The sequence below is a fragment of the Tursiops truncatus genome, chromosome 15, assembly GCF_011762595.2.
Source record: "Tursiops truncatus isolate mTurTru1 chromosome 15, mTurTru1.mat.Y, whole genome shotgun sequence".
Taxonomy (NCBI): domain Eukaryota; kingdom Metazoa; phylum Chordata; class Mammalia; order Artiodactyla; family Delphinidae; genus Tursiops; species Tursiops truncatus.
The window spans coordinates 5,808,799-5,835,031 of NC_047048.1; the positions used below are offsets into that span (position 1 = coordinate 5,808,799).

A 26,233-nucleotide genomic window follows, 5' to 3' on the forward strand; every position below is an offset into this window, starting at 1 on the left:
ATCCCATGTTTATGGACTGTAATATTTAATAATGTTAAGACGGCAACAATCCCCAAAATGCATCTACAGATTCAAAGGCATTCCTATCAAAACCTCAGCTGCCTTTTTTACAGAAATGGACAAGCTCATCCTAAAATTCATATGTTGGCTAGGATATGGAGAAATTGGAACGCTCACACACTGCTGGTGGGATGGTAAAATTATGCAATCACTGTGGAAAACAGTTTACCAGTTCCTTAAAATTTAAACATAGAATTGCATATGACCCAGCATTTCTACTCCTAAGTATATACCGAAAAGCACTGAAACACGTGGTCACACAGAAACTTGGACACGAATGTTCACAGAAGCATTATTCATAATAGCCAAAAAACGGAAACAATCCAAATGTCCATCAACCAATGAATAGATAAACAAAATGTACTACATCCATACAATGAAATATTATTCTGCCATAAAAATGAATGAAGTGTTGACATACACTACAACATGAATAAACCCGAAAAACATTATGCCAAGTGAAAGAAGCCACACACAAAAGGCCACATATTGTATGATTCCATAAAATGCCCAGAATAGGCAAAGTCTTAGCCAAAAAGCAGATTAGTTGTTGTCAGGGCTAGGGTTGGGGGAATGGAGAATGACTGCTTAATGGGTACTGGGTTTCTTTTTGGGGTGATGCTTGGACATCACTGGTAATGTACTAAAAGCCACTGAATCACACACAGTGAATTTTACTTCAATTAAAAAAAAAAAAGAATGAGGCAACTCTCTCTATACTGATATGGGAAGCTCTCCAAGATGTGGTATTTAGTGAAAAAAGCAAGACTGTGAACAATATGGTCTCCCTTTGAAAAAGGTGGGTAGGGGCAGGGTAGAGGAAGAATACACATATAAGCATTTTTACCTAACATGTCTTTGCAAACATTCACACGAACTTGTTACTGGTGAACTGTCCCTGGGGAAGAGAATTTGAGGGCAGGGGTAGGTGTGGAGGACCTTCCTTTTCAAAGTAAGCCCTCTTGTGCAATTTAAAAGTGCACATTATATATTACCTTTCCCCCAAGAAAACAAATTAACCTTTTTAAAAGAATACAAATTTAAATAAAGGGGTGCTTATGTAATGAAAATATGCTTATGGAAAGGTTGTTGATCCATGCTGGGGGTGGAAAACAACTGGGAATGAGATTCTACAAGTGGTTATCTAACAATGACAGATATCGGAATACTTTTTTAGAGTGTAATTACACATTTCCCAAATGGAAGATTATATAAACAGCGTGATGCTTACATAAGAAGTTGAAAGGCTGTTTGAGTCTGTGACAACAAGCCGTCCTTAGGACCCCTGACTCCCTCGGGGCAGGAAACCTGGGCTCCTTTTTCCTCCCACTTAAGATCTCAACCTGGGCTCCTCAGGCACTGACAGGTAAGGGAGCTCTCCATACCGAAAGGAACCTTCCTGAAAAGACCTTTTCTGTAATTCCAGAAGAAAGACAGATTGTATAAAACACCCATGATTACAATTACAGTCCAAAGGCCTATTTTCAACTCTTACTCTTGATTCTGAAGATCTTCCAGTTGTATCACCTAACCCCCCGAAGTAAATATACTGCTTTAATTCACGGCTAAAGAGTCTCCAGGTACATTGACAGGTGTCAGACAAAAAGAAGTCCTATCGGTGTCCACTACCACCTACAACCTACAATACAACCCAAACAAAGGGCTTGTTTCACCCAGACTCCCTGAGACTCATGACTGTTCCCCATTTCTGTGAGATTACCACCAAATCTTCTCATCTTTAAGTTCATTACAGAGGCTGCTAGTGATTCTGGCTACAACGGCAGAACCTCCTGGAGCAGCTGGGAGTGAGAGCTGGTCCTTCCTGCCCTGCTTCTTTATTTCTAGAGCAGAAAAAAATAACAAACCTGGAAGCCCCACGTAGCAGCAGCTTTTGTAGTCTGTGACTTCATTTAAGGAAGTATTCTATGAAACCTCTGAAAAGAAGCTAAATTTAGATTGAAGTCTTTCACCAAGAATGCCAGCCTCTTCAGCTAGGGAACCCACATGCCCAGCAGCATAGCGGGGGGTGGGGGTGGGGGGTTACACAACTTTAAAATACAGAAAAATGTGTCACCATTGAGGGAAGTGAAGCTGGAACTAATCAGCCCAAAGAAGTTTTCTTCTGGTACCACCAACATCTTAATTCTCGATAAAGGAGTAGTGACTACAAAAACTTCTGTAGGGAAAGAAACAGTGAAACAAGGGAGACAGGTTTTCTTTATAAGATTTCTACTAAGAGAGCAAGAAACTACTCTATATATCAGGATGTCTGTCATGATATAATCTGGCATCGAGGTATTGAAATCAATATATTGTCTGAAAACAAGTTCTCTAACACTGAGTCAGACAGGAAGGAAAAACCATCTACTTACTTACCAGTACTACTTTCCCAACACCTTACTCTTCCCAGATGTGTCAATTTAGACCTTGAACTCTAAGATGATAAGAGACACAGCAAAAAACGAAAACAAAAAAAAAAAAGAAAGAAAACAAAACTGGTATGATTTGAGATTAACAATTAACAGGGAGATAATGCTCTTTTCTATGCATTTTTTTTAACCTTGAAGAGTAAGGCTGAGCCATTTAAAAGCTAATCTTCTCCAATGTTCCATTCCCAAAATAAAATTAAAATATTATATATAATTTTAAAATTAACATTTAACAGCCTCATCCTACTTCATGCTCCAAAACTGGTTCTATTCTGCAAGCCATATCTCTAGACAGATTTCGGCAGATAACTGTGTAAGAGACAAACAGAGAGTGAGATTTCCTTCGTTCCTTCAGATTTGCATCCTCCTCTTCTCCCCGCCCCCAATCAGCTGGGAAGCAGTCCCAGATTCTTCTCAAGCTTAGTTTGGAAGTAAAGCTCAGCCTTGATAAACACTCAACCCAGGAAATGCTTTGGATCGTAGACCACTTAGAATACTCAGTCTGTCCTTTCCCAAGAGGTCTCTTTTCAAACTCCATTTGATAGGCGGTTTGGCAATTTTATATTTTCACTAAAACCTCCTGGAACATTGCTGAGAGATAAAATCATAGCAGGCTGGAAACTATACAAATGGTGGAGGGAAGCACCACACCCAAGGAAAGCTCCTCGAACTTCAGGGGGAAATTACTGTTCAAAAGAGCTCCCAACAGTACCTACTCCCTGCGGGAAGGAGGGAGGGGAGGGGAAGAAATCCCCACTCTCTGTGCCACTGGGCATGTTTCTTTTACGGTGTCACCTCAGTAGAGGCTTGATACTGTTAGGACACAATGAAAACAACTAGAATGACCCGTTTTTTTAGTGTTTTTGAAATGTTAATGTCCTGGTCCCTGCACTACTAAAAAGGCTGACTCGGTCACACTGACATTCACCATACATCTTTTTTACAGAATCAGCATTTCACATCATTTCTCTTGTGTCTTTTGGACCACCTCTGGTGTTGTGTTTGGGTGCTGTTCAAAATGTCTCCAAGACCCAACAGTTATCCGTACTGGCAAATTCTCTCCTACACTTGGTTCGTGAGTTCATAGACAGATTACGTGAAACCACAGAACGCTCGATCTCAGAGCGACACCAGCTTCATGACACTGAACAGAATGCCAAGTTCTTTTACAGAGAGAGGGTGGTGGGGAGACCTGGGGGCAAAACCAATTAGAAAAACAGCACCGGGTTAGCCTAAACCAAGAATGTGCAAGCTTCTGGAAGTCACCAGAAACTTATTTTTTCCGTGGAATCGTAATAACAGAGTAACATTTCAGTAATATATATGTGATAACTAATAATAAGGCACAGTTGATGCTGCTGTTTAGTGAATAATCAATAGGGGTATAGGCCAAGGAGGAAACGGCTAATAAAAAAGAAATCTTAGGTTGGTAAGAGGTGGTGGAAATTTGGGGAGAACAAATATACTCTTTGCTTTTTACATTGTTACTCATCTGTGCCACAATAACGCCAGGGCCATCTCCCCCTCCATATAACAACCCCTGAAGTGATCGCCTTCCGGGAAGGTCAGTGGAAGGTGGGAGTTCCTCACGGAGTGATGTTTAACGAAGGCCTTAATTTGGAAACAAAAAGGAAAAGAACCGGATTCAGAAACAACGTTGACACCAACTTGTAAAGTAAGATGCAAAGTAACAGAGCAATTAGACTTTAGTGCGGTTACTAGATCCTCAGTGAAGCCTTAGGGAGGTAGCCCCTACCACACACTGGGCACCTGGTTACTTCATTTCCTCTTGGCAACAACCTTAGGAGGTGGGTACAGTCTGCAGCTAAAAGATGAAAGGTGTGATTTGCCCAAGGCCACTGGTATGTAGTCGAACTGGCTTGGCTGACTTCTCTGCACTCCACCATCTCCAAAATGGGGACAAGACTCGTACCTCCCCGGTAAGTTTATTGAGAGGAGGAAACAGACCTCATGAAAACTGCTTAGCATAGTGTCCGCCTGGCAAGTAGTAAAAAGCCAGTAATGGACAGATAGCTTGATTATTATTCCCTAGGGTCACCCAGCTCCTGAGCAGCAAAGCTGGAACTGAAACCCAGGTCAGCTGTGCTCCAAAAGCCATACTCTGCGCACGGGGATCTCCCTAGTTCCACGGCACGCAGTTTGCATGCCTGACCTCACTTCTATAAGAAAGGCCACAGGACAGAAGGGGCATTCCAAAGAATGACATCCCAACACTGACGCTTTAAAGCCAGCGCTTGGCAGACACGCATTCTAGAATATTTGGGGACAGATTCCAAACTTTGGCAGTGAAGGTTGCCCAGCCCCAGCCTATGTGATCCAGGGCAGAGCTATGAGAAGGGAAACAGGACAGGACCTTCCACGGGGTCTGACCCCTACCAAGGTGCAATTCCCTCCTGTGTGCTTTACGTTTGACCTCCTTTGCCTGCAAAAAGATTTTAAACAGTACCTGACTGTAAATGGAAGGAGGCCCAGTGTCCAAAAAACAAACAAATTTTTTTAAAAACCCACCACACAAACACCTGAATGCCCACAGCATTTTATCAGGATGCCCAACCTCATTTAGTGTATTTTTGTTTGTTTGGCCGCGCCGCGAGGCTTGGGGGAACCGGGGTTTGAACCCCAGCCCCGGCAGTGAAAGCGCCCACTGCCGAGTCCTAACCACTGGACCGCCAGGGAATCCAACATCATTTAGAACTTACAACACTCCACTCCCTTCACAGCCCCTTCGTATCTCCTCTGGCTGGGAAGGTTTTTCTAGGGCTAAGTAGGGAATCTGATGTCAGCTTTGGAACAATGCAGAGACTGCATAAACAGTATGTATTTCCTTCCTCTGGCCTCTAATCCTTTGGAACGTCCACTATGCTACTTGCCAGACAACCTAGCACATAGTAGTTATTCAATAAACATTGGTTAAAAGAAACTCTGAAGACCATGTAGTCTAAACCTGGCCCCAACGAAGGATCCTTCATCAAGCACCCTAGAAAGACTATCATCCAGCACTTGCATAAACACTGTAACTCAGCACTCACTACTTTGTGAAGGGGCCTCCAAAGAATGAGGCCCCTCTAATTATTCCCTCATTAGACAGTTCTCACTGTTACCAAGTTCCTTCCTAAGCTGCAGCGGCAGTTGGCATCACAACTAATATTCTCTAAGCACTTACCCTGAACACCCTTCCCAGCACTTTCCACAGCAAGAAAGTGGCAAAGCCAGGACTGGAACCCAGGCCTCCCTCACCTAGGCTCTCAGCCACCACCTAGTCCATTCACTGGATCCCGTGCTGCCCTCTGTGCACAAGAGTCCCTTGTACACAGCAGGCCTCAGAAATTAGAATTTATCAACTCACTTCCTGATCAAACCTCTCTTGACATCTGACCACTGCTACCCAGACCCCACCTGCATCCAGGCTGCCACTGCAGCCTGAGTCCTCCAGGCCCACCCGTCCGGCATCTCTTACTTCAGTCTGACCTTCAAAAAGGCCACTCTCTTGCTCCATTCCACCTGTTTCTGCATGTGCTATTACCGCATGGTCCCTCTCCCCATCCAGATCTTTCCAGAGCCACTTCAAATTGGGCCTCCCCAGCAGCTGCACTTCTCTGGCCCACAAGGAGCTTCCTGTTCAATCTGGCACTTTTCCTACAGAGCTTAACTGTTTCTAGAGAACGTCTCACTTCCCTAGGTACTGTTAGGTTCCTGGCAGAGATGACTATATTTCTGCAATGCCTCTCTCATCCTTAAGCATCATGCTTAACAATGAGTAAAGCTAGTATAGATGGCTTGAGGCTTATCTTCCTTTAGAAGTAATCTGACTAGAAAATCAACATCAAATTCGAATGTGAAAATTATGGGCTTCAATGTTAAATAATCAAGCCTCATTAAAATAATAAAATGCACATTTCTTCTTCATATATTTCAATAGTTATATATTCCTCAAAAAAAAAATACTACAGAGATAGATATGCTGCATTTTGTAGTAATACACTGGGGTAAAATGTTTTTCTCTGGTATTTGGTTATTTAAAAAGATGATTCTTTAATTAGAAGCCCTTTTATTCTTTAACAAACTATCAGATACCCTGAACTGGGTTCCTTCAAGTGTTATGCATTTCAGAGCTGTTAAGAACCAGGCTACATCCATCAGGAGAGGCTGATATGATGTAGAAACAGAGGTTTATTCCTTGCTATCACTATTTTATTTTATTTTATATATATATATATATATATATATATATTTTTTTTTTTTTTTTTTTTTTTTTTTTTTTTTTTGCGGTACACGGGCCTCTCACTGCTGCGGCCTCTCCCGTTGCGGAGCACAGGCTCCGGACGCGCAGGCTCAGCGGCCATGGCTCACGGGCCCAGCCGCTCCGCGGCATGTGGGATCTTCCCGGACCGGGGCACGAACCCGTGTCCCCTGCACCGGCAGGCGGACTCTCAACCACTGCGCCACCAGGGAAGCCCCTGCTATCACTATTTTATCCAACATAGCCTGGCTCTGGGGCTCAGGCCAGGGCAGAAGAGGACCCTCTGCTCCACATAATCATTCAGGGACCCAGGCTGATGGAGCACCCCCCCCCCATATGATACACACACGGTTCAGGGTACTCCACGGTAGAGCTGGAGGTGCTTATGGCCTCAGCCCCCGAGTGAGACAGATCACTGCTTCTCACGGTTCACTAGCCAGAATCAATCACGTGGTGCCACATAACCTCCAGGCAGCTGGGAAAAGTTGAAGGGCACAAGGACAGTCACTGAGCAGCGCTGTTTCTGCCACAGAGGCAGCTCTGGAGCTCCAAAGGTAGAGCAGTCCCTGATGACGTGAAAGAAGCAAGGTGCACAACAGTGCATATAGTACGCTGTCACCTGTGTTAACAAGAAAGAGAGAGGAAGAGATGGAGAAAAGGGAACAGAAAACCTCTGGAAGAATGCTACTAGAGAAATTAATAATACCATGGTAATAATTGCTGCCTCTCTGGAGGCAAGATGGTTGGCAAGGGGCAGGGAGGAGGAAAAGGCATTTTTAATGGGTACCCTCTTCTATTACATGCATGGGTCATCTATTTTAAAACTCTAACTAAAATCATTTTTAGGCTGTGATTTATACACTTCAAATTAATGGGTTGTTTGGGGATTTTTTCTTTCTGAATCAAGTCCAATCTATTCTAACATAAGAAACACCAGATCCTTGACTCACACTGCCTGAAATTGAACACCTGGAGTAACACTGACATAATCACATCCTTTAGGAAAGCCTTGCTGAGAGATCTTGCACTGGCTTCTCTCTATTCTAAATATAAACATCACTACTATGTAGGTGATGAGAAAAGTACTGAAGCCGATCAAATGTCTGCTTTTGGAAATAATTTTCCTGTTATTTCAATTTAGGTACCTTTATTTTCTAAAGTAAACCTCCTTTTCTAAAATAAAAGTGTTATTTTTGATACTGTTACGCTGAATTCTATACAAAATACAGCAAACAAAGGCTCCTGGGTTCCCTGAAAGAGAACAACACTGCTGTTTCAGAATGCATTAAAATATGGACTGCACTGAGATACAGTCTTTGCCAGTCATGATCAACACCCTCAAATAACATTTAAATACTTCATGTGCCAGATGTGCCAGGGGACTGCCTCTAGGGCTGTGACAAGGTAACCCAACAGCACATCTGCTCCACTCACTCAGTTGTCATCAACAAGAGTAGAATCCTGCTGACATTCAGCTGATGAAGCCATAAATAATGCAATAAGTAAACAGGTTGAGTCTCCAAAAAGACTTCTATCATTCATTTCAATTTTAATATCAAAAACAGGCCTTAAAAAAAAAATAGGCTTATACTACCCCATTCACAACACTCTAAATACCAGAGAATTTCCAAGAGAAATAGCACTCTATCGAGTTATGTGATATCCTTACGGGTTTTACTTCTAAATTTATGCTAAGCATAGTACATAGCTACTTTTTACTACACCAAGTTGGTGCTTAAATAGTCTGTGACTGTCTCTCAAGTTCTACAATATACTGTCCGCATTTATATTTTAGTGGAAAATCAACTACCACACATTTCTTTCAAACAGCAATATTACTCTTTCTAAACTGAATGTGTTTGGGTGTACCAGAGGCGCTTTCCTAAGTTGGCTTTCTGCCTACAACTTGTGCTTTTCTAGAAGGTAATGTGCACTATCACTTAGCCTGCCTTGAGCTTCCAAATAGGTTTATTCAACCAATATTAATGATTCCAAAAATGTATCTCAAATTTCTTTCTAAATCACTGATGAAAAGCAAATAACCCAAGTTTGCAAAGCCTATGGTGGGTCTTGTAGCATCCGCTATTCAACCTACGTAATGAATTAGTAATTATGAAATTGCCAATATTGCAACATGTGAGACCAAATACAATATATGTTTAGGACAAAAACAAAAAGGACAGGAAACTTTAGATCCCACTGTGTTATGTTTAAACTGAAGACAGATGGCATTAATTTGTGGGTATACAAACAATTTCTAGGACTTTCAAGTCAGAGGCAGCCATGATACCATATATCATTGATTCTAAGACACATTTCTTCATATTTTAACATCTCTGAAATCTTCAAATGAATCATATTGTAGTGTAAATACTGGTGTTTCTTTTTTAGTGGTATATAAAACAATGGTGTGACTTTCAATCAAAGTCATCTTAGAGTCACCAAAATACGACAATGTTAATATTAGCTAACATATATTGAACACTGACTGTGTACCAGACACTGCATGTGGATTATTTTATTTAATATTCACAATACTCTGATGTGGCTTCAATTATTTTCCCCATTTTTATAGCTGGAGAAACTAAGAGATGAGGTCACTTGTCTAAAGGCACAGGTTGGCTCCAGTCCAGCTCTTAACCACCCGGCCTCACTGACTCCACAGAGGGAAGAGCTTGAGGGTCTGAGAGACCCAACCATTCCTTGGAGCATGGGTTCGAAGCCCAGCCAAGCATCTTCTAAGCACTTTTTTTTTTAAGGAATATAGGAGTAAAAATACAGAGCTCCAGATATCAAGAACAGATATTAATTATTAATACAAAGCCTTTATTATAAGGGTTGGTAATCACCTTTCTGAGAAAAATTATACTCTTGCATAAAAACCAATTTTTTCTCTTTTTATACATCCTGAATTCAATTTATAATTAACATGTATTTTTCTTCCTTAAAAATATTCTATTAACTCTAGAGAAATGATATAAGAATGTATTCCTGGGCTTCCCTGGTGGCGCAGCGGTTGAGAGTCCACCTGCCGATGCAGGGGACACGGGTTCGTGCCCCGGTCCGGGAAGATCCCACATGCCGCGGAGCAGCTGGGCCCGTGAGCCATGGCCGCTGAGCCTGCGCATCCGGAGGCTGTGCTCCGCAACGGGAGAGGCCACAACAGTGAGAGGCCCGCGTACCGCAAAAAAAAAAAAAAAAAAAAAGAATGTATTCCTATGTTCTGTACCTAAATTTTATTTAAATCAGTATTGAAATAGTCCCAGATAAAACAACACTATACAACAAACCAGAAACATTCTATAATACAAATTGACAATGAAATTTGTTGGGGTAAGTTCACATATAAAGCTACCATTCCTAACACCTGGCAAAAATGTGTGGCACTTCTACAAAAATACATCTTTTAATTCACACTACTACAAAGAGGGCATTCTTTTTTTCAGAAGTTCATTAAATGGTATTGTCTACTTATTTGTTGGTTGCCTTCCTAGCATTTCTTTTCCTGTTCCCTCAAATGTCCTAGTCCTATATGTTGGGTGAGACTAACGCCATTACTGGATTCCAAGATGGACCCTAATTCCCATCATCCTAGCCAGTGGTTGGCTCAGAGATGGACACATGACCCAAATTAGGCCAATCAGACAAGAAGATTCAACTCCAGAACTTCTACTCTAGGCATGAGTTACTGGGGAAGTGTTCTCTTAACATCTCTGCTAGTTAAAGCCAGAAGCAAATAGCCATGGGAGCTGCTGGTAGCCACGTCCTACCTTTGGAACACAAGGGGAAGGGACAGCCAAGAACGGTCTGAGGTCACAGCACTGAGAAATGGGAAAACCAGGTCCTTGCCATGCCACTGGAACTACTTTTGCACTTTGCTGTTAATTTACTGAAGGAAATTCTTTCTATTGAGACAATTTAAGCTAGGTTGTCTGCTACTTACATCTGAAAGCATTCTGTTTTTTAAAACTAATAAAAAATCAGTATCAGGAAGTGTGGTATTGTAAATACAAGACAGAAGTAAAAATGTGAAATTGGCTGAAGAAAGGAGACAGGGTAAAATTCAATGAACACCTCATGAACCCAGCCTGAGCATTTAACTATTTTTGAGAAAAGAAACCATCAGGCTGCGGCCTGTTGTGCCCACCAAGACTACAAGGAACATTAAGGCACTCAATAGGAAAGATGCAAGGTTCCAACTACTCACAGCATTTAGTAAGGATCTTTGAGGAGACAAAACGAAAAGGGGGGAAAATATGCCTTTGCTAAAAGAGGGCCTTTCTGCTTCAAATCGCAATCCAAGGGGACCGAGAGATTTGAAGAGAGAAAACAGGATAAAGAGAGGGAGAGAAGTGGTAGCCTTGGCAAGAGATAAGACTGTGGGGTAGGGTGGGCAAAAGAATCCTGACCCCCAGGCATCCCCCAAACACCCTTGTGAGGTATTCTCAGCCTGAAAATGGGAAACATCATTCGAGATGTTACTGCAAAACATCCCATGGGCAAGGGACAAATTCATGATGTCCCTCCATCCAACCACTTATTTCCAACAGCCCTGAGGGAAAAGCAAAGGAGAAAATGAGGAAACCAAACGTTATGAAGATGGGCCAAATTCTAGACTTGGGAACATTTCAGGCCTTGGTTCAAACCCCTGGAATTGCCCAAAGTCCAGGAGCAGACTAGGTTTTGGGGTGTCGTATGGTCACAGACCTCCCAAGCTGAGCTGACAGCAGGCTCTGATTGCCCAGTTCCCAGCCACTATCTCACTCTGCGGCCAAAAAGAAGCAGCCCACAAACTCTGCCCCCAAGAGGGGTCTCCTCCAGTGTCCAACTCAGATGTGGCCATGGAACCCAATCTACAAGAAGGTCATTAATTCAAACCAGCGAGTTGTTTGTGAACACCGCTGTGTACCAAGCAACATTCAGTGGGAACACAGACATAAACAAGACCTCTGTAAGCAAGGCCGCGGGCTTCATGGAACTTACATACTAGGAGCAGAGAGAAAATCCGGTCGACTAGACAGCTAGCTGTTGTACCAACACCCAACAAAAATATCATGAAGTGATGATTGCTGGTTAGGAAGTAAGGCTGCTGTGACAGTGAGGGAGCTACTTCAATGGGGTGGTCAGGAAAGGCCTTCCTGAGGAGGTGACACTTGGACTGGGAATTGAATGACAAGAAGGACCAACCATGGAAAAAAAACAATCAAGGGAAGAGCATTCGAGCATTTCATTAAGAAAGAAGACAACAACGAAGATGCAGAAGAAGAGGAAGAAAAGAGAAAAATAAAGGAATAATTCATGCAAAATCCCTAAAGCAGGAACAAGCTTGCCATGTTTTACGGCTGGGTGTCTGCAGCCTCGAGAACAAAGGGAGAAAATGACACAGACGAGGCCAGAGAGGCAGCTGGGGCAGGATCACACAGGGAGTTTGATTTTATTCTGAGTAGGAAGCCACTGGAGGACTTTAAAGAAGGGAATGACATGATCTAATTTCTGCTTTGAAAAGAGTTTGAGATGGCAGACAGAGTAGTGATTGCCAGGGGTCCCGGGGATGAGGGAGGGGTGGATGTGCCTTTAAAGGGAGAGCACCAAGGACAACACAGCACAGGTCTGCATCTCGATTGTGGTGCTGGTTATACAAATCTGCACATACAATTGGTGAAATCTGACCTGGGGATTGTACCAATGCTGACTGTCAGTTTGTTTTGATATCATACCATAGGTATGCATGATGTTAAAAATGGGGGAGGCATAGTAAAGGGTACACAGACCTCCCTGTACATTTCTTTGCAACTTCCTATGAATCTACAGTTACTTCAATTAAAAGTTTAAAAATATTTTGCAAATTTGAAAGTTGCTAAGAGAGGAGATCTTAAAAGTTCTCATCAAAACATTTTTTTTGTAACTGTGTAAGGTGATGGATGTTAACTAGACTTACTGTGGTGATCATTTCACAGTGTCTACAAATATCAAATCATTATATTGTACGCCTGAAATTGATACAGTCTTATATGCCAATTATACCTCAATTTAGGTAAGTAAATAAATAAGAAAGCTAAAAGCATGACTAAATCACATTTAAACAAATCCTAAGATAAAACTCATAATATTTGACTCACAAAATGCAAGTCACTTTATTTGGGGCTTTAGGGAGAACAAATGTGTTTATGATAATAAAAGATTAAATAGAACTCACGTGGCAATTGTGTGAAGCGTGTGCATCTATTTCTTTTTGGACCAAAAATATTGAATTTAGGTCTGCAATATATTAGTCTATACGATTCTCTGTTAATATTATGTTAATACAGTACTAGTTATTTGCAAAGAAAACAAGTCTGAACCTACACAGGAGATCTCAGGAAGGAAACCTGGTATGTAGACAAAATATTACCTACGTATAAATTAGAAATTATTCATAGAAACAAGATTTTAAGGTTTCTGACTAAAAAATTTACCTTTTTCACATTACATCCAAATACAGACCTAGATTTTTTAATATAAACATATATTTGCCAGTGGCTGAGGGTGGCCCTAGCAATCTGAAATTTAACAACTCACAGGTGATTCTGACACACACTAGGGTAGGTCATTCATTCTCAACAGGATAATATTGCCTAGAAGGGTGTGAAAATTGTTTCTTGGGAGAGGAAAAAAACCTTAGCTTATGATGCTTACACCAAAGCTCTACCTTACCTAAAAAAAAAAAAGAAAGAAAAAAAAAGTTAAAAAGAAAAGATGTCTTAGGCTTCCATTTAAGATATGGATTGGAGAAAAGCGAAAGCAGAAGCAGAAGCAGAATCAAAATGTGATATTATGCTGCACTCACCAAAAGGCTTAAAAGAAAAAAGAAAAGACCAAGATTGGCAACAATACGGAGCAACTGGAACTCTCACACTGCCCGTGGGAATGTAAACTGGTGCAACCACTTTGGAAAACTGTTTGGCAGTTTTGTTAAAGTTGAACATATGCCTACTCCATATGACCCAGCAAATCCGTTCCTAAGTATACCTAACAGAAATGCATATATATTCTCACCAGAAGACGCACACTCAGATGTTTATAGCAGCCCTATTCGTAACAGCCAAAACTAGAAATTACCCAATTGCCCGTCAACTGGTAAAGGGATCAATTATATTTAGTTTGACATAATACTCTACCGCGAAAAGGATGAATAATGTACAACCACACAACAATATGGGTGAATTTCACAAATGCAATGTTGAAGAGGTCAGTCACAAAAGAATGCCTACTGTATGGAGCCATTAACGTGAAGTTCAAAAGCAGGCTGTTACAACAGGACAGTGACTATCTTTGGGGGTGGGGGGTAGAAACTGGGAAGGTAGCTTGTGGGTATTCCAGACACTGGTAATATTCTACTTCTTCATCTAGATCAGAGTTTCTCCAGCACTACTGACATTTTGGACTGGATAATTCTTTGCTGTGGGGGTCTGTTTGGTGCATTGTAGGATGTTTGGCAGCATTCCTGGCCTTTATCCACTACGTGCTAGTAACACCCACAAAGTAGTAATGAGCAAAAATGTCTCTAGACATTGCCAAAAGTCCCTTGGTGGGCCAAATTACTCCCCAGTTGAGAACCGCTGATCTAAGATATAGTTACACAAGTGTGTTCGGCTTATAAGATATCAACAAACCGTACACTGCCTTTTTCTGTATGTATATGATATTTTAATATACAGAAGCAGGGAGACCGTTTGGAAGACTATTGCAAGCATCCAACGAGAGGTGACGATGCCTGGGACTAGGGCGGTAAAAGTGAAGATGGAGAGTAGTAGAAAGATGCAGGAGATGGTACATGAGGCAGAGCTGACAACTTCTAGAGGACGAGAGAGAAGAAAACCAAGGAAGGCACCGAAGTTTTTGGTCTGAACAGCCGAATGGTTGAAGACATCACAAAGATGGGCCAGACTAGGGTCAGAGCATCTTGGGAATGACTGCAGGGGATGATCAAATTGTGAGTTATCCAGAGGAAGCCAATGTGCTTTTCTTGTACAGGAGAACATAACATGTGCTCTGGACCATAGAGACTATATGTTTCCCATTCTTCACTCTTTCAAATCATAGTCTTCAACTGGGTTTCCTGATCCAGCTCCACCATAGTACACAATTCAACTTGTCACTGGCCATCCCTCAATCATCAGACCAAGAGAAGCTCCATGTAACCCTGACAAAGACAACTGGACATCCTCACCAAGGCACCTGGAGCTGAAGCCGGAGGCAGTGAACATAGAAGCAGGAGTGAAGGAGCCACACTGGCCGGGAGGAAGGGCAATGTCAGCCAGTCTCTTTCCGTCTCCACTTGAGGATTTCCCCAAGCAAGGACTTTTATCATAAATTATTTAACATCGTTGAAATAGAGAAATAACTAATACTGCAGCCGGAGGGTTTTGGTTACAAGTAACACTAGAATAAAAAAGGGCAAGCAGCAGCTGTCCAAGCAAGAGTTGATGATGGTGGCAGCTGGAACTAGGATGAGGGCAACGGACATGAAGGGGAGACACATTCCAGATAAACTGTGGTAACAGAAATGAGAGGACTTGAGGATAAATTAGATACGAAGAATGACAATGAGGCTCGTTTTTTGGTTTGGGCAACTAGGTAGATTTAATGAAGTGGGGATGACTGTTAGAGAGAAAGGTTTCTGGGGAGAGGGGATCAAGAAGACTGTTTTGGACACGTTAAGCTTAGTCTACTAGGCATGTTTGGGGGAGAAGAAGAATGTCATGTTTCCAACCTCAAATAACTGTGGAGAAAAAAATGCTACCTTACCGCACCCCCAAAGAAAACTTGCCTAATTTTGTGAGTGTGGATTATCCTCAGTAAAGACTAAGAAGAGTTAAATCCACAACCCATGAGTACATGCAGGCCTTCTGCACATGAGTATTGATTATTGTAAAGCATACGAATTTATTAGAGTTGGATTAAGCGTGCTTCTGAGAATTTTTGTATCGGCCCGTGAAATGATTATCCATTTAGGATGAGAGAAACTATCCTCTCTCTCCTGTAAAATGTGTTTTTAAAGACTAAAACAAATTGCATGCTATTTTTTTAACCTAGAAACAAAAACACATTTAAAAAAACAACAAACCAAAAAAACTTTTTGAGGCTGGCTTGTATCTTGCCTCAGGTGAGGAAATGTTTATGAGAACTCTGGAAACTATGAAACACCGTACAATAAGGCATTACTACTACTCATACGTACGAACACCAATCAAGCAATCATCAGACCTATGATTTGTAGGTAATGTATGTAGAAATACAATACAGTAAAACTAAGATTTTGATCCCAAAGATCTAAGAGAATAAAAAGGCAACAAATTACATGTGGCTATAACTTTGTCTACTTCTACAGAGTCAGATATCAATATTTCTTTTTTAGGCATCACTAAAATTAACAAACAGGTCTTTTTAAAAGTTCAAAATAAACCTATTGATTATAAATACTTGGGAAATATACCAAATTATTATTGCTGGCTTATGCAAGTCAACATTTTTATCCCACTTTAGGGAGGAGGTCATTTTACAAAAACAGGTCAGAGATAACCCCAAGTGACATTCCAAATAAATGATATAAACCAGCACTATTATTCAGAATCAAGACCCCAGTCTTTCAAAAGGCTCTCTATAAAAAGTAGGTCTAAGTAGGATTAGATTCCTGAATCTGGAAAGAATCATTCAGGCTGGAATAAGTTTTTAATATGCTAGAACAAGGGCATTTGTTTTGGGGGAGTATTCTCAGTATCAGAATGAACATATTCTCTGGAAAAATGTCTGTTCAGACCTGCAATGCAATGCATTTTACTCTTTAGTGAGGAAATACATACAAACATGGATATATACCCTTAGATGCTATTTTAGCCCTTTAAAATACATTTGGCACAATTTGCATTTTCAGAACACCTACATTTGAAAACAATTACAATTAGCAATTAATATACTAGTTGCTCTAAGAAACTCTTTTCTTCTTAAGAGTTGTAGATTCTTTTTTTGTTTGTTTTTAACATTTTTAATTGTTGAAAAGCAATACACGCTCAAGGGGTGGGGGGGAGAAAGGGGGCAGGAGGGGAGATGAAATAGTAAAAGGAATACAATAAAACCAAGTCTCTCTCTCTCATCTGGACCCTCAACCCCAGTTTTCCTCCCCAGAGGAAATCACAATCAATATTTCGACAGAATCCTTCCAGGGATATCTATGCAGATAGATCTATAAGTTTCCCTTTTATCTTTATTTTGTTTTATTACTCAAATAGTATGTACAATTTCCACTCTTCTGAATCATGCTTTTCCCCCACTCAATAACACACCTTGGAGAATATTCCATATCAGAACACAAAGCACTGTCTTATTCTTTTAAACAGCTACACCTCCCTGGGGATATACCATAATTGATTTAACTAGTTCTCTATTAATGCATATTTGTTTTCAGTCTTTTACAGTTTCAAACAGTGCTACAATGACTTTGCACATAAGCCTTTACATAAGTGTGTGAATATATCTGTAAGAAAAATTCCTAAGGGCAAAATTGTCAGATCAAAGGATGTATACATTTATTATCTGATACCAGACTGCCCTTCTTACTACATTGTACCAATTTATATTCTCAACCAACAGTGTAAAAGTTTCTGCTTTTCCACACCTTTGTCATCATGACATATTTTCAAACTCTAGTCTCTGCCAATCTGCTAGATGACAAACTGTTTCACTCTTAGTTTTTTTGTTTTTTGTTTGTTTGTTTTGGCTGTGTTCGGTCTTCGCTGCTGCGCACGGGCTTTTCTCTAGTTGCGGTGCACGGGCTTCTCATTGCGGTAGCTTCTCTTGTTTTGAAGCACGGACTCTAGGTGCGCGGGCTTTGGTAGTTGTGGTGCACGGGCTCAGTAGTTGTGGCTCGCGGGCTCTAGAGCGTAGACTCAGTAGTTGTGGTGCACGGGCTTAGTTGCTCCGCAGCATGTGGGATATTCCCCGACCAGGGCTCGAACCTGTGTCCCCTGCACTGGCAGGTGGATTCTTAACCACTGAGCCACCAGGGAAGTTCCTCACCCTTAGTTTTAATTGGTATTTTGTTTGGAATGAATACGGCTGAGTGTCTTCACATGCTTGAAATCCATTTTCATTCTTTTCTGTGACTTGTCCGCATCCTTTGCCAAATAGGTTATTGGCCTTTTTCTAATTGATTGTGAAAGCTCTTTATATATTAAACAAGCTTGACTTTCATAATATATAGATTACAAATTGTTTTTCCTAGTTTGTCTTTGGCTATCGATTTTTATCCATTTTATTTTTCCATGGAGAAATTTTCTATCCAACTACTAAAGTTTTTTTATGGTTTATAACTTTTTCAGCTGCTTCTTTTGGATTTTAAAAGATATAAAATCATACTGCCTGCAAATAATAGGAATTTTGCTTTCTGATGTCTTTCTCTGGTTCATAACAATTGTAACAGTGTACATCCCTGTTACTCCTGATTTTAATGGGAATGCTTCCAAGGTTTCACAATTAAAAATGATGCTCGGGCTTCCCTGGTGGCGCAGTGGTTGAGAGTCCGCCTGCCGATGCAGGGAACACGGGTTCGTGCCCCGGTCCGGGAAGATCCCACATGCCGCGGAGCAGCTGGGCCCGTGAGCCATGGCCGCTGAGCCTGCGCGTCCGGAGCCTGTGCTCCGCAACGGGAGAGGCCACAACAGTGAGAGGCCCGCATACCGCAAAAAAAAAAAAAAAAATGATGCTGGCTTTGGCTCGTGACTTCTCTAAGGAACTTTCTGAATGCATAGAGAATTTAACAGTTCATTCTTGAGTATTATTTTTCCATGTTTATCAATAGATTCCATTGATTTTCTTCAGTGTCAAATACATCACTAGCTTTAGCACTTACGTGATTATTTAGGAATAAGAAATAACAGGAATCTATGACTTTGGATTTACACTGTCTACTCTAGAAATAATTCAAAACTACTCATCAAAATATTTAATCCATATCAAGTCCTCGCCTGATATAAAAAGGCAGGTACTTCCCATTACAGATAGGAAGACTGAGTCACAAATAGATTATAACTCCACCCACCCCCTTTCTTCACTGTGGCACTTTTGGGAGTTAGAAATAAAATCAGACCTTCTGAGTCCCAATCCGGTGGTTAAGCCACAAGAAAGCACCAAGGCCTTTAGAGAATTGAGCAGATGCCCAATGTACAAAGAAGAAAGCAGGCTGCCTTCTACAACCCCCTCACCCCCGCTACAGCTTCACAACATTCTCTTCCAGACTCCCTGTAAGCAACCTCCAAGTTGGACTCAGGAGCCTAAAACATCTGAAATGCATCACCCAGCAGCCAGCATAATAGGTCCGTTCTCCGTGATACATGATGCTGCCGACATTCCTCAGCCAATTAGAATTCCTTTCAGCTGCAATGGAGGTGAACACAGTTGGAATTACAGAGTAGGGCCATCACCAGACGCACTGATTGTACATTATTTAAGCCTTGTTTTAAGACAATAAGAGGATTTTTTTCCCTTTAATCTAGAAATATGGAAACACCATTTCACTTAGTTTAAGTATCTAAATGGATTCGATTTCATCTGTAGACACAACAGGAATTCTAACATTTTAAAAAGAAGATATGTCTGATTCACAGGGTTATGAGCTTTTGGTTTTTTTCGAGAGAGCTCGACAGCTCTCAACTAGAATGGCCTTAGGGACTTTGGGCAGCTAGATGCGGCGACAACAAGCCAATTTAAGTGAGGGGCTTTCTCTCAATAAAAGTCACTTACAAAACAAGCAAACTAGTCATTTGAGTTGTTCGGTGACAAAAAAACAAACATAACAAACCCACGTATTTTTTACTAACTCTTTGTTTAAAAACATTTAGTCACTGAAATGGTTTTGAAATAACAAAAAATTGATTCGAGAATCCTAAATGTTAGGGTTTCTCACCCAGAAAATCAGAGCATGGCACAGGCACCAAATTATTTCATCCATTTTAGAAGGTTTTTTGAACTTCCTTTTTGCTCTGAGTACTCAATAAAATGCACGATTCAGCTATTTTAACTTTTAACCAGTGCCCACAAACATGTTACAGAACAGCCAGGCTAGTGAACTGGATCAGTGAGCTGATGTTGAAATATTATGGGTCAGTCTTTCTTTTTTAATTCAGGAGGAAATACTTCTTCACAAGTGACTCAGGCCCCAGGACCCTCCCCGTCACCCAATGTTCCACATTAGAACCGGCCAATGTGACCAAACAGAAAAGGAAAATCTGCAGAAGAGAAGAAAAAACCTGAAGTTCAGACACAACTTTCATGTTTGCAAAAATAGGAGTTTTTGAACTGACAAAGAAATAGGATTGAAATAAAAAATGCTAGTTTGATAAATCACAACTACTAGAAAAATACAGAGAGATAGAGCATATGAAATAGTTCATTTCTCAAGCCAGTTAGGTGGGTCAAGAAGATTCTTTTTTAATGGATTTGAGGGGGGGAAAAAAAGGTTTTTCTTAAGACAGCACAGATGTGACCAAATCACAAAATCAACACGAGAGGGACTTCCCTGGTGGTCCAGTGGTTAAGACTCCGTGCTCGATGCCGCGTGTGCTGCCACTAAGACCCCAAGCAGCCAAATAAACATTTTCCCCCAAAAATCAATACCAGAACGTGTACTTGGCAGAGGGTTATTGCTTTTAAAGTACAACTGCAGTATAAGTTTTGCAGTAGCATTTGATCTAGCCCATCCCACATCCTTAGATGATTCGGCTCAAAGAAGTACCTTGGCTGCACCTGCATGAACTTGAGGCCGATGCTAAGGAAAATGTTAGGCAAACTCAGGTGGAGGGTGAATGTTGGGTAACTAGTGACGACTTGTTCCTTCTTATCACAGTTCCAGTTGTTAAAACAAGAGTTCTGCCCACCTTACAAAAGTCAGGTACAAATTGACACAGGCAACATCTTCACAGATTTCTTAATCTTTCTTAAGAAAAACCTATTTCAAATCAATTAGGTCACCTGTGATTGATCAATTAATGTTATAAACAGTTATGACTACAAACTACTTCTCTCCAAGCTGGATCATCTGGATGCCAAAAACAAGTCAGCCTTACATTACATGTGCTATAACTCTAAAAATAGTTTCTATTTCCATAGGCTATCAAGAAGGTTTCCCCTTCTCTACTTGGAATTAGAATTTTTCTCCCTTCCCAATATACAGTCAACACTCCAAAAAATATAAAAACACAAGGAAATATGAGAGTATTTCAAGGCATAAAAGCACCAAAGAAAAAGTTTAGGCATTTGGTATTTCAACTAACTGGTTAACATTAGAATAAAATTTGATTTGTTTGAAGAGCACTGTGGAACCCTGAGCTCAAAATTCCATTTTTACCAAAGTGACCTAAATAATGTATCTGGGATTCATATGTGCACCATGTAAGAACAAAGTTTTTGCAAATCCTGCTTGAATTTAAAATAAAATATGTTTCCAAAGTGTTTGATTTGCCAGGGGACTCTACAATGTCTGCAAGATAATGCTCTTCAACCAAGATCACTTGATTTTGTACATATTATGCTCCAAACCTACTGAAACCATTTTAAAATGATTTTCCTGTTAAAATACCACAAAGACACTCATTAAAATCATAGTCATTTCAATATAAAGACTCACACATTCTTCTACTAGTTTAGGCCAGCTTTCCAAAGCAGTGCAACATACGACCCAATAGTTTTCAAAAACAGAAAGGGCTCCAGAGGAAGGGGAAAAAAAGAAATCATAAATGTAACCAATACACAAAAGTAATGCTTGACATAAATCAAACAGGAGGGCTGTGTTTTAACACAAATTCTGAATATCAGGACTGAGACTTAACAAAAGCAAGCATAAGCAAACGGTAATTTGGAATAAATCGGCAGACAAACTGACATATCCTTGAGAAGGAAAGAACGTTATAATGGAGTTGAAATCTCATTTTATATATTAGGAAACTGAGAACCCAGAAAGGTTAAATAATTTGTTCTATATCATGCAGTTAATGGCTGATCTTACCAGAATCAAGTCTCCTAATTCTAAGCCCACCAACCGCCTAATACAACTGTGGACACCAAAGTTCTAAATACTCTTTCATAATCCAACATCTTCATACTTTCCATTGAACTGTGCCCTGTGTGGTATTCGCTGACTGGTTAGAAGAGCCCTCGTTTTAAAAAATCATTTTTTCAAATATCGCACAGAGAAATAAACTCTGAAACCTGTAACAAAAGTACACACCTCTTGAAAGATGGCTTCCCAAGACGCCAGAAGTGCAGAGATTTCAAACTCCCCCCGACAAGCTCAAAGATGAGGCCAAAACCTATTCTACCGCCAACAAAATATCTAGTTCTGACGTTTCCACGTAATTAACGTTCATCAGACAACTGGCATCAAGTGTGTCTGCAATCAACGCTAAATTCTCAACCTTGCTGCAGGGAGGACCACACTCACAAAGCCCATTAGATCATGAGTAAGGTCAGCTGGGGGAAAGGGAAAAGGAGTTTTGGAAAGAACACTCATCACCTGATCCTGCGATAGCAAACACCATCCAAAAACTCTTTAAAGCATTTCTGCATCTATGACATCTAAACTTCTGAGTCCAAAAATAATTTGGGAGGAAGGACAAAACCTCCACTACAGGAGGAAAAGGCTTACATCCAGACCTGCCAACTAGGCTTGATTAATATATAAATACACCTGACACAAACGTTGTAATTAAAACCTAGTCCTTCTAAAACATTAATCACATTTCTACCCCAACTCACAAAATCAGTTACTTCTGCTTTTAACAAGAAAACTGAAACTAATCTGATGTCAATTATAGATTACACTGTAAATGAGAACCAAATGAAAGTTGTCAGTAATTAAAGTTTTACAAGCATTACAAAGTCAAAAACGTGGCTTTTATGTAACCATAAAAATAAGAATGTATATACTGTATCTATAGTGAGTGAGAGTTTCCTACCAGCCCTGGAATAAAGAATTATGTTTCTCCAGAAACAAAGATCCCTGGGATATACTTGTCACTTACAAAACCAGAGTCTGGGTTTGGATCCAAATCATTGATCTGATTTTATTATCTGGTCATAACCTGATCTGACATCTTTATACAAAAAAAACTATTTCCCCTTCCTTGAAACAAAAAATGGATCATGCAACAACTAAGAACTCTCAGAAGAAATTTTCATTTGAAAAAAAAAATCACCCATTGCTGTTTTCAGGGATTTCACCAATAATTGAGGGCCATGCATTTGCCATAAAGTGTCCAAAATGATCACTCTCTTTTTCAAAGAATCTGACCAGACTGACTTTTAAGTCATCATCAGACCAGTCACTGAACAGAAAAATCCAGGGGAAAATCCCCAACAGGGATTAGCCTGAACTTCTTATTTCCTTTCCAGAGCGGGAAATATTCACGTTTGGAAAGTCCCCCAGCAGAACCGTATTTGTAACACTACAATCTGGCCTCAGGTGTGAATTTAAACCGGAAGACGGGGCAGCAGACCCGCAGGAATGGGGAGAGCGAGAAAGAGCAGATGAGGGTGCAGACTGGTCCAGGATCTCTGGAGCCCGCTAGCGAGGGTCAAGCCGACAGACACCGCTGGCAGCTACACACACCCGAACCACCACGTCGCATGCCCAGAGCAGAGCTTCGCGCTCACCCTTGAAGGTTGCACTATGAGCCACCTAGGAGACACGGGCATTTCATTGAAGACTCAATGAGAGTGAATCAAGGAGTCTGCGTTAGTGCAGCTGCCAAAGCCTCCAGAGTGTGCGTGGGGTGCGGGCGGCGGGGTGGGGGGGAGGTTTTTCAAGGATGCTGGCGGGTGGGAGAGGGGTGACGGTAAAGGAAAGAACTGAAGAAGCACAGTCAAGAGTAGGTAGTGGCCTGGCCTGAGAGAGAAAGGAAGTGGACTAGACTGAAGAGGTCTGGACCAGAGGGGAAGTGAGAACAGGACTGGGAGAAGCTACGAGATAGGATTCAGGAATTCGAGGCTGAAGGAAAGGGTGGAGGCCGCCAGACAGAAGCAAGGGGGCGGGGCTGGGAGATAAGCGGGGGCGGGACTAGGTAGAAAATGAGGGGCGGAGTTTAGGGGAAAGTGAGGGGGCGGGGCTGAAGAGGAAAAAGGGGCGGGGCCCGGAGGGGAGAAGCTAGGGGGCAAGTGGGGGGTGGGGAAAGCAAGAGAACGGATGAGGGATGGGGTGAGAAGTCAGTGGGTGGTTGGGGGAGAGACCTGGAGGGAGAAGCGAGAGGCAAGGCCCGGAGGGGAGAAGCGAGGGGTCAGGTGGGGGGAGAGATAGGGAAGAGCCAGAGAATGGGAAGGTGGCGAGAAGCGAGGGGAGGGACTGAGAGGGAAAAGAGAGGGGGCAGGTGAGGGGAGAGGGAAGAAATCCTGAGGGAGGAAGGGGTTGAGAAGCGGGGGGCGGGGCCAGGAGAGGAGAAGCGAGGGGCTAGAAGGAGAAGGAAGGGAGCGAGAGGAATGGAGGGGAGGGAGACGGAGGGGGTCCAAGAGGGGAGAAGTGAGGGGGCGGGGCCAGGAGGGGGTAAGCGAGAGGAGAGGGCAGGTGGGGGGGAAAGAAGGGAAGCGAGAGGGCGGGTGGGGGGGGGTGAGAAGCGAGGGGGCGGGGCCGGGGAGAAGCGAGGGGGCGGGGCCGGAGGGAGCAGCGAGGGGCACTCGCCGAGGGGGGCGACCAGGTCCTGGGACAACGGCCGGCGTGGGGGAGGGCCACTTCCCCAGGGCGCCCTGCGGGAAATTCCGGGGCTGATGAGGGGCCGTGCGGGGTGCGAGTGGGCGCCGGGTGTCGGCGGGGGCCTCCCGCCGGCCGTACCTGTCAGACGGATCTTGATGCTGGAGCCGTTCCTGCGCGTCCCGGGGTTCGACATCTCCCGCCAACGATCAGGCAGCCGCGGATCCAGCGCTGCCGCCCCCCGGCCCGGCCCGGCCCGGCCCCGCCGCCGCCGCCTCAAGGTTACGGCTCCGGGCTGGGCGCCGGGGTCCGAGCCGGGACACGAACTCCGCGGCCCAGGCGTCCGGGCGGCTGGCGGATGGTCGAGCCGGGGGATCGGCTCTCGACCCGGCGCCCCCGACCCTCGCTCGCTCCCAGCCGAGCCCAGTCCGGAGCCGCCGCCGCCGCCGCCGCCGCCGCCGCCGCCACCACCACCACCTCAGAGCCGGACGCCAGCCGCCCTCGCCGCTTCCGCCGCCGCCACCGCCTCCCGGAGCCGCGCGCGCTCCCGCCGTCGTGCCGGCCCGGCCCTGCGCGCGCCCGGGTCGTGCAGCCCCCACGCCTGCGTGCGTGCGCGCGCCCGCGGGGATGTCTGGGCGGGGCGCGCCGCGCGGCTGCGTCGCCCGCTCAGCCCAGGGCGCCAAGGGTCCGGAGCCGGTGGCCGGGTTCCCGGCACCCGTCAGACCGGGAGGCGGGAGGAGGAGATCGGGTGCTGGGGCCGAGCGCTTCGGAGGCCCGCGGAACCCGGCGCGGTGTGCAGAGCCGCGGGGCCGGGAGCGAGCGCCGGGCACACACCTAGGCGGGCGGGACGGCTGGGCCAGCGCGTGGTCGCCTTTGGTCTTCGCCACATTCTCGAAGGGAACCGGTTTGCCGATGCGGACGTTGAGGTTCAGAGAACGGAATCGATTTTCCAGGTCTCTCACTCAAGGCTCCGAGCTCCTGAGAGCTGTTGAAGGGGGGCTTACAGGAAGCCGTGGCCTGTTACTACGCCAAGCACTTTGCACGAATAGGCATGCAATCCCAGTTTATTTACTTTTAGTAAAGAGCGTCTAGACAACGCAATTTCAAGGGAGGGACTTCTCAAAGAGACAAAGTCCCCTAGGTGTGTTCTGGGCAACTAGTGCGCTCTATTGACCCATAACAAAGTTGCCAGAATCGCAGAAAGTGCCATATATGGACAAGGTAAACAAGATGCGAGAGATGGATAAAGAGGTAGATGTTTGTCATTATCCAATCTGCATACAGTTTAGCCAAGCAAAAAGGCAGCTTTACGGCCTGTGTTTCCCTGCCTTCTGTTAACACTTCTCCCACAGTCGCAGGGTAGAACTAAAAGCCCATTATGCTTTCTCCAGCAAACAAACTCCTCTGTTTGTTAACCCGTTACAGAGAGGAAATACTGTGTTGATAGAGAGGAAAAGCTGGGTTTGTTTATCAGTCTTGTTTTTGACCAACTACCTGATTCTTTGAATGCCGTTTTTGGTTTGTGTCCTAAGGAAACCAGGCTCTGAGCCCTTGCAGCCATCCCTTGCAGCCAGAGACCTGTCTTGGGGTCACAGTCTTCAGAATAGATCCCTCTTCCTGGAGACCCTTGACATGTCCACCTGCTCAGGCTGAGCTCAGGACTCTCTCCTGGGCTGGATTCAAGGCTGCCTCTCCCAGCCTCAGTCAGTGACATAAAAGGACAGGCCTAGATCGTTTCTATGGCCCCTTGCAGCTCAGACTTTGATTCTAGTG

The 26,233-nt window shown here is 43.2% G+C and overlaps 1 protein-coding gene across 2 annotated transcripts in view; it reads right to left on the reverse strand.

Annotated features, from left to right (window-relative positions):
• SMURF1 (SMAD specific E3 ubiquitin protein ligase 1) overlaps positions 1-24,740 on the reverse strand; it is a 102,013-nt gene extending 77,273 nt beyond the window's left edge. For both annotated transcript variants that reach the window (XM_033840984.2, XM_033840983.2), the window contains exon 1: positions 24,602-24,740. In XM_033840984.2, coding sequence (XP_033696875.1) covers positions 24,602-24,656 — 55 coding nt within the window. In that variant the 5' untranslated portion in view covers positions 24,657-24,740. The remainder of the gene's footprint in view (positions 1-24,601) is intronic.
• Between the last annotated feature and the right edge of the window lie 1,493 nt (positions 24,741-26,233).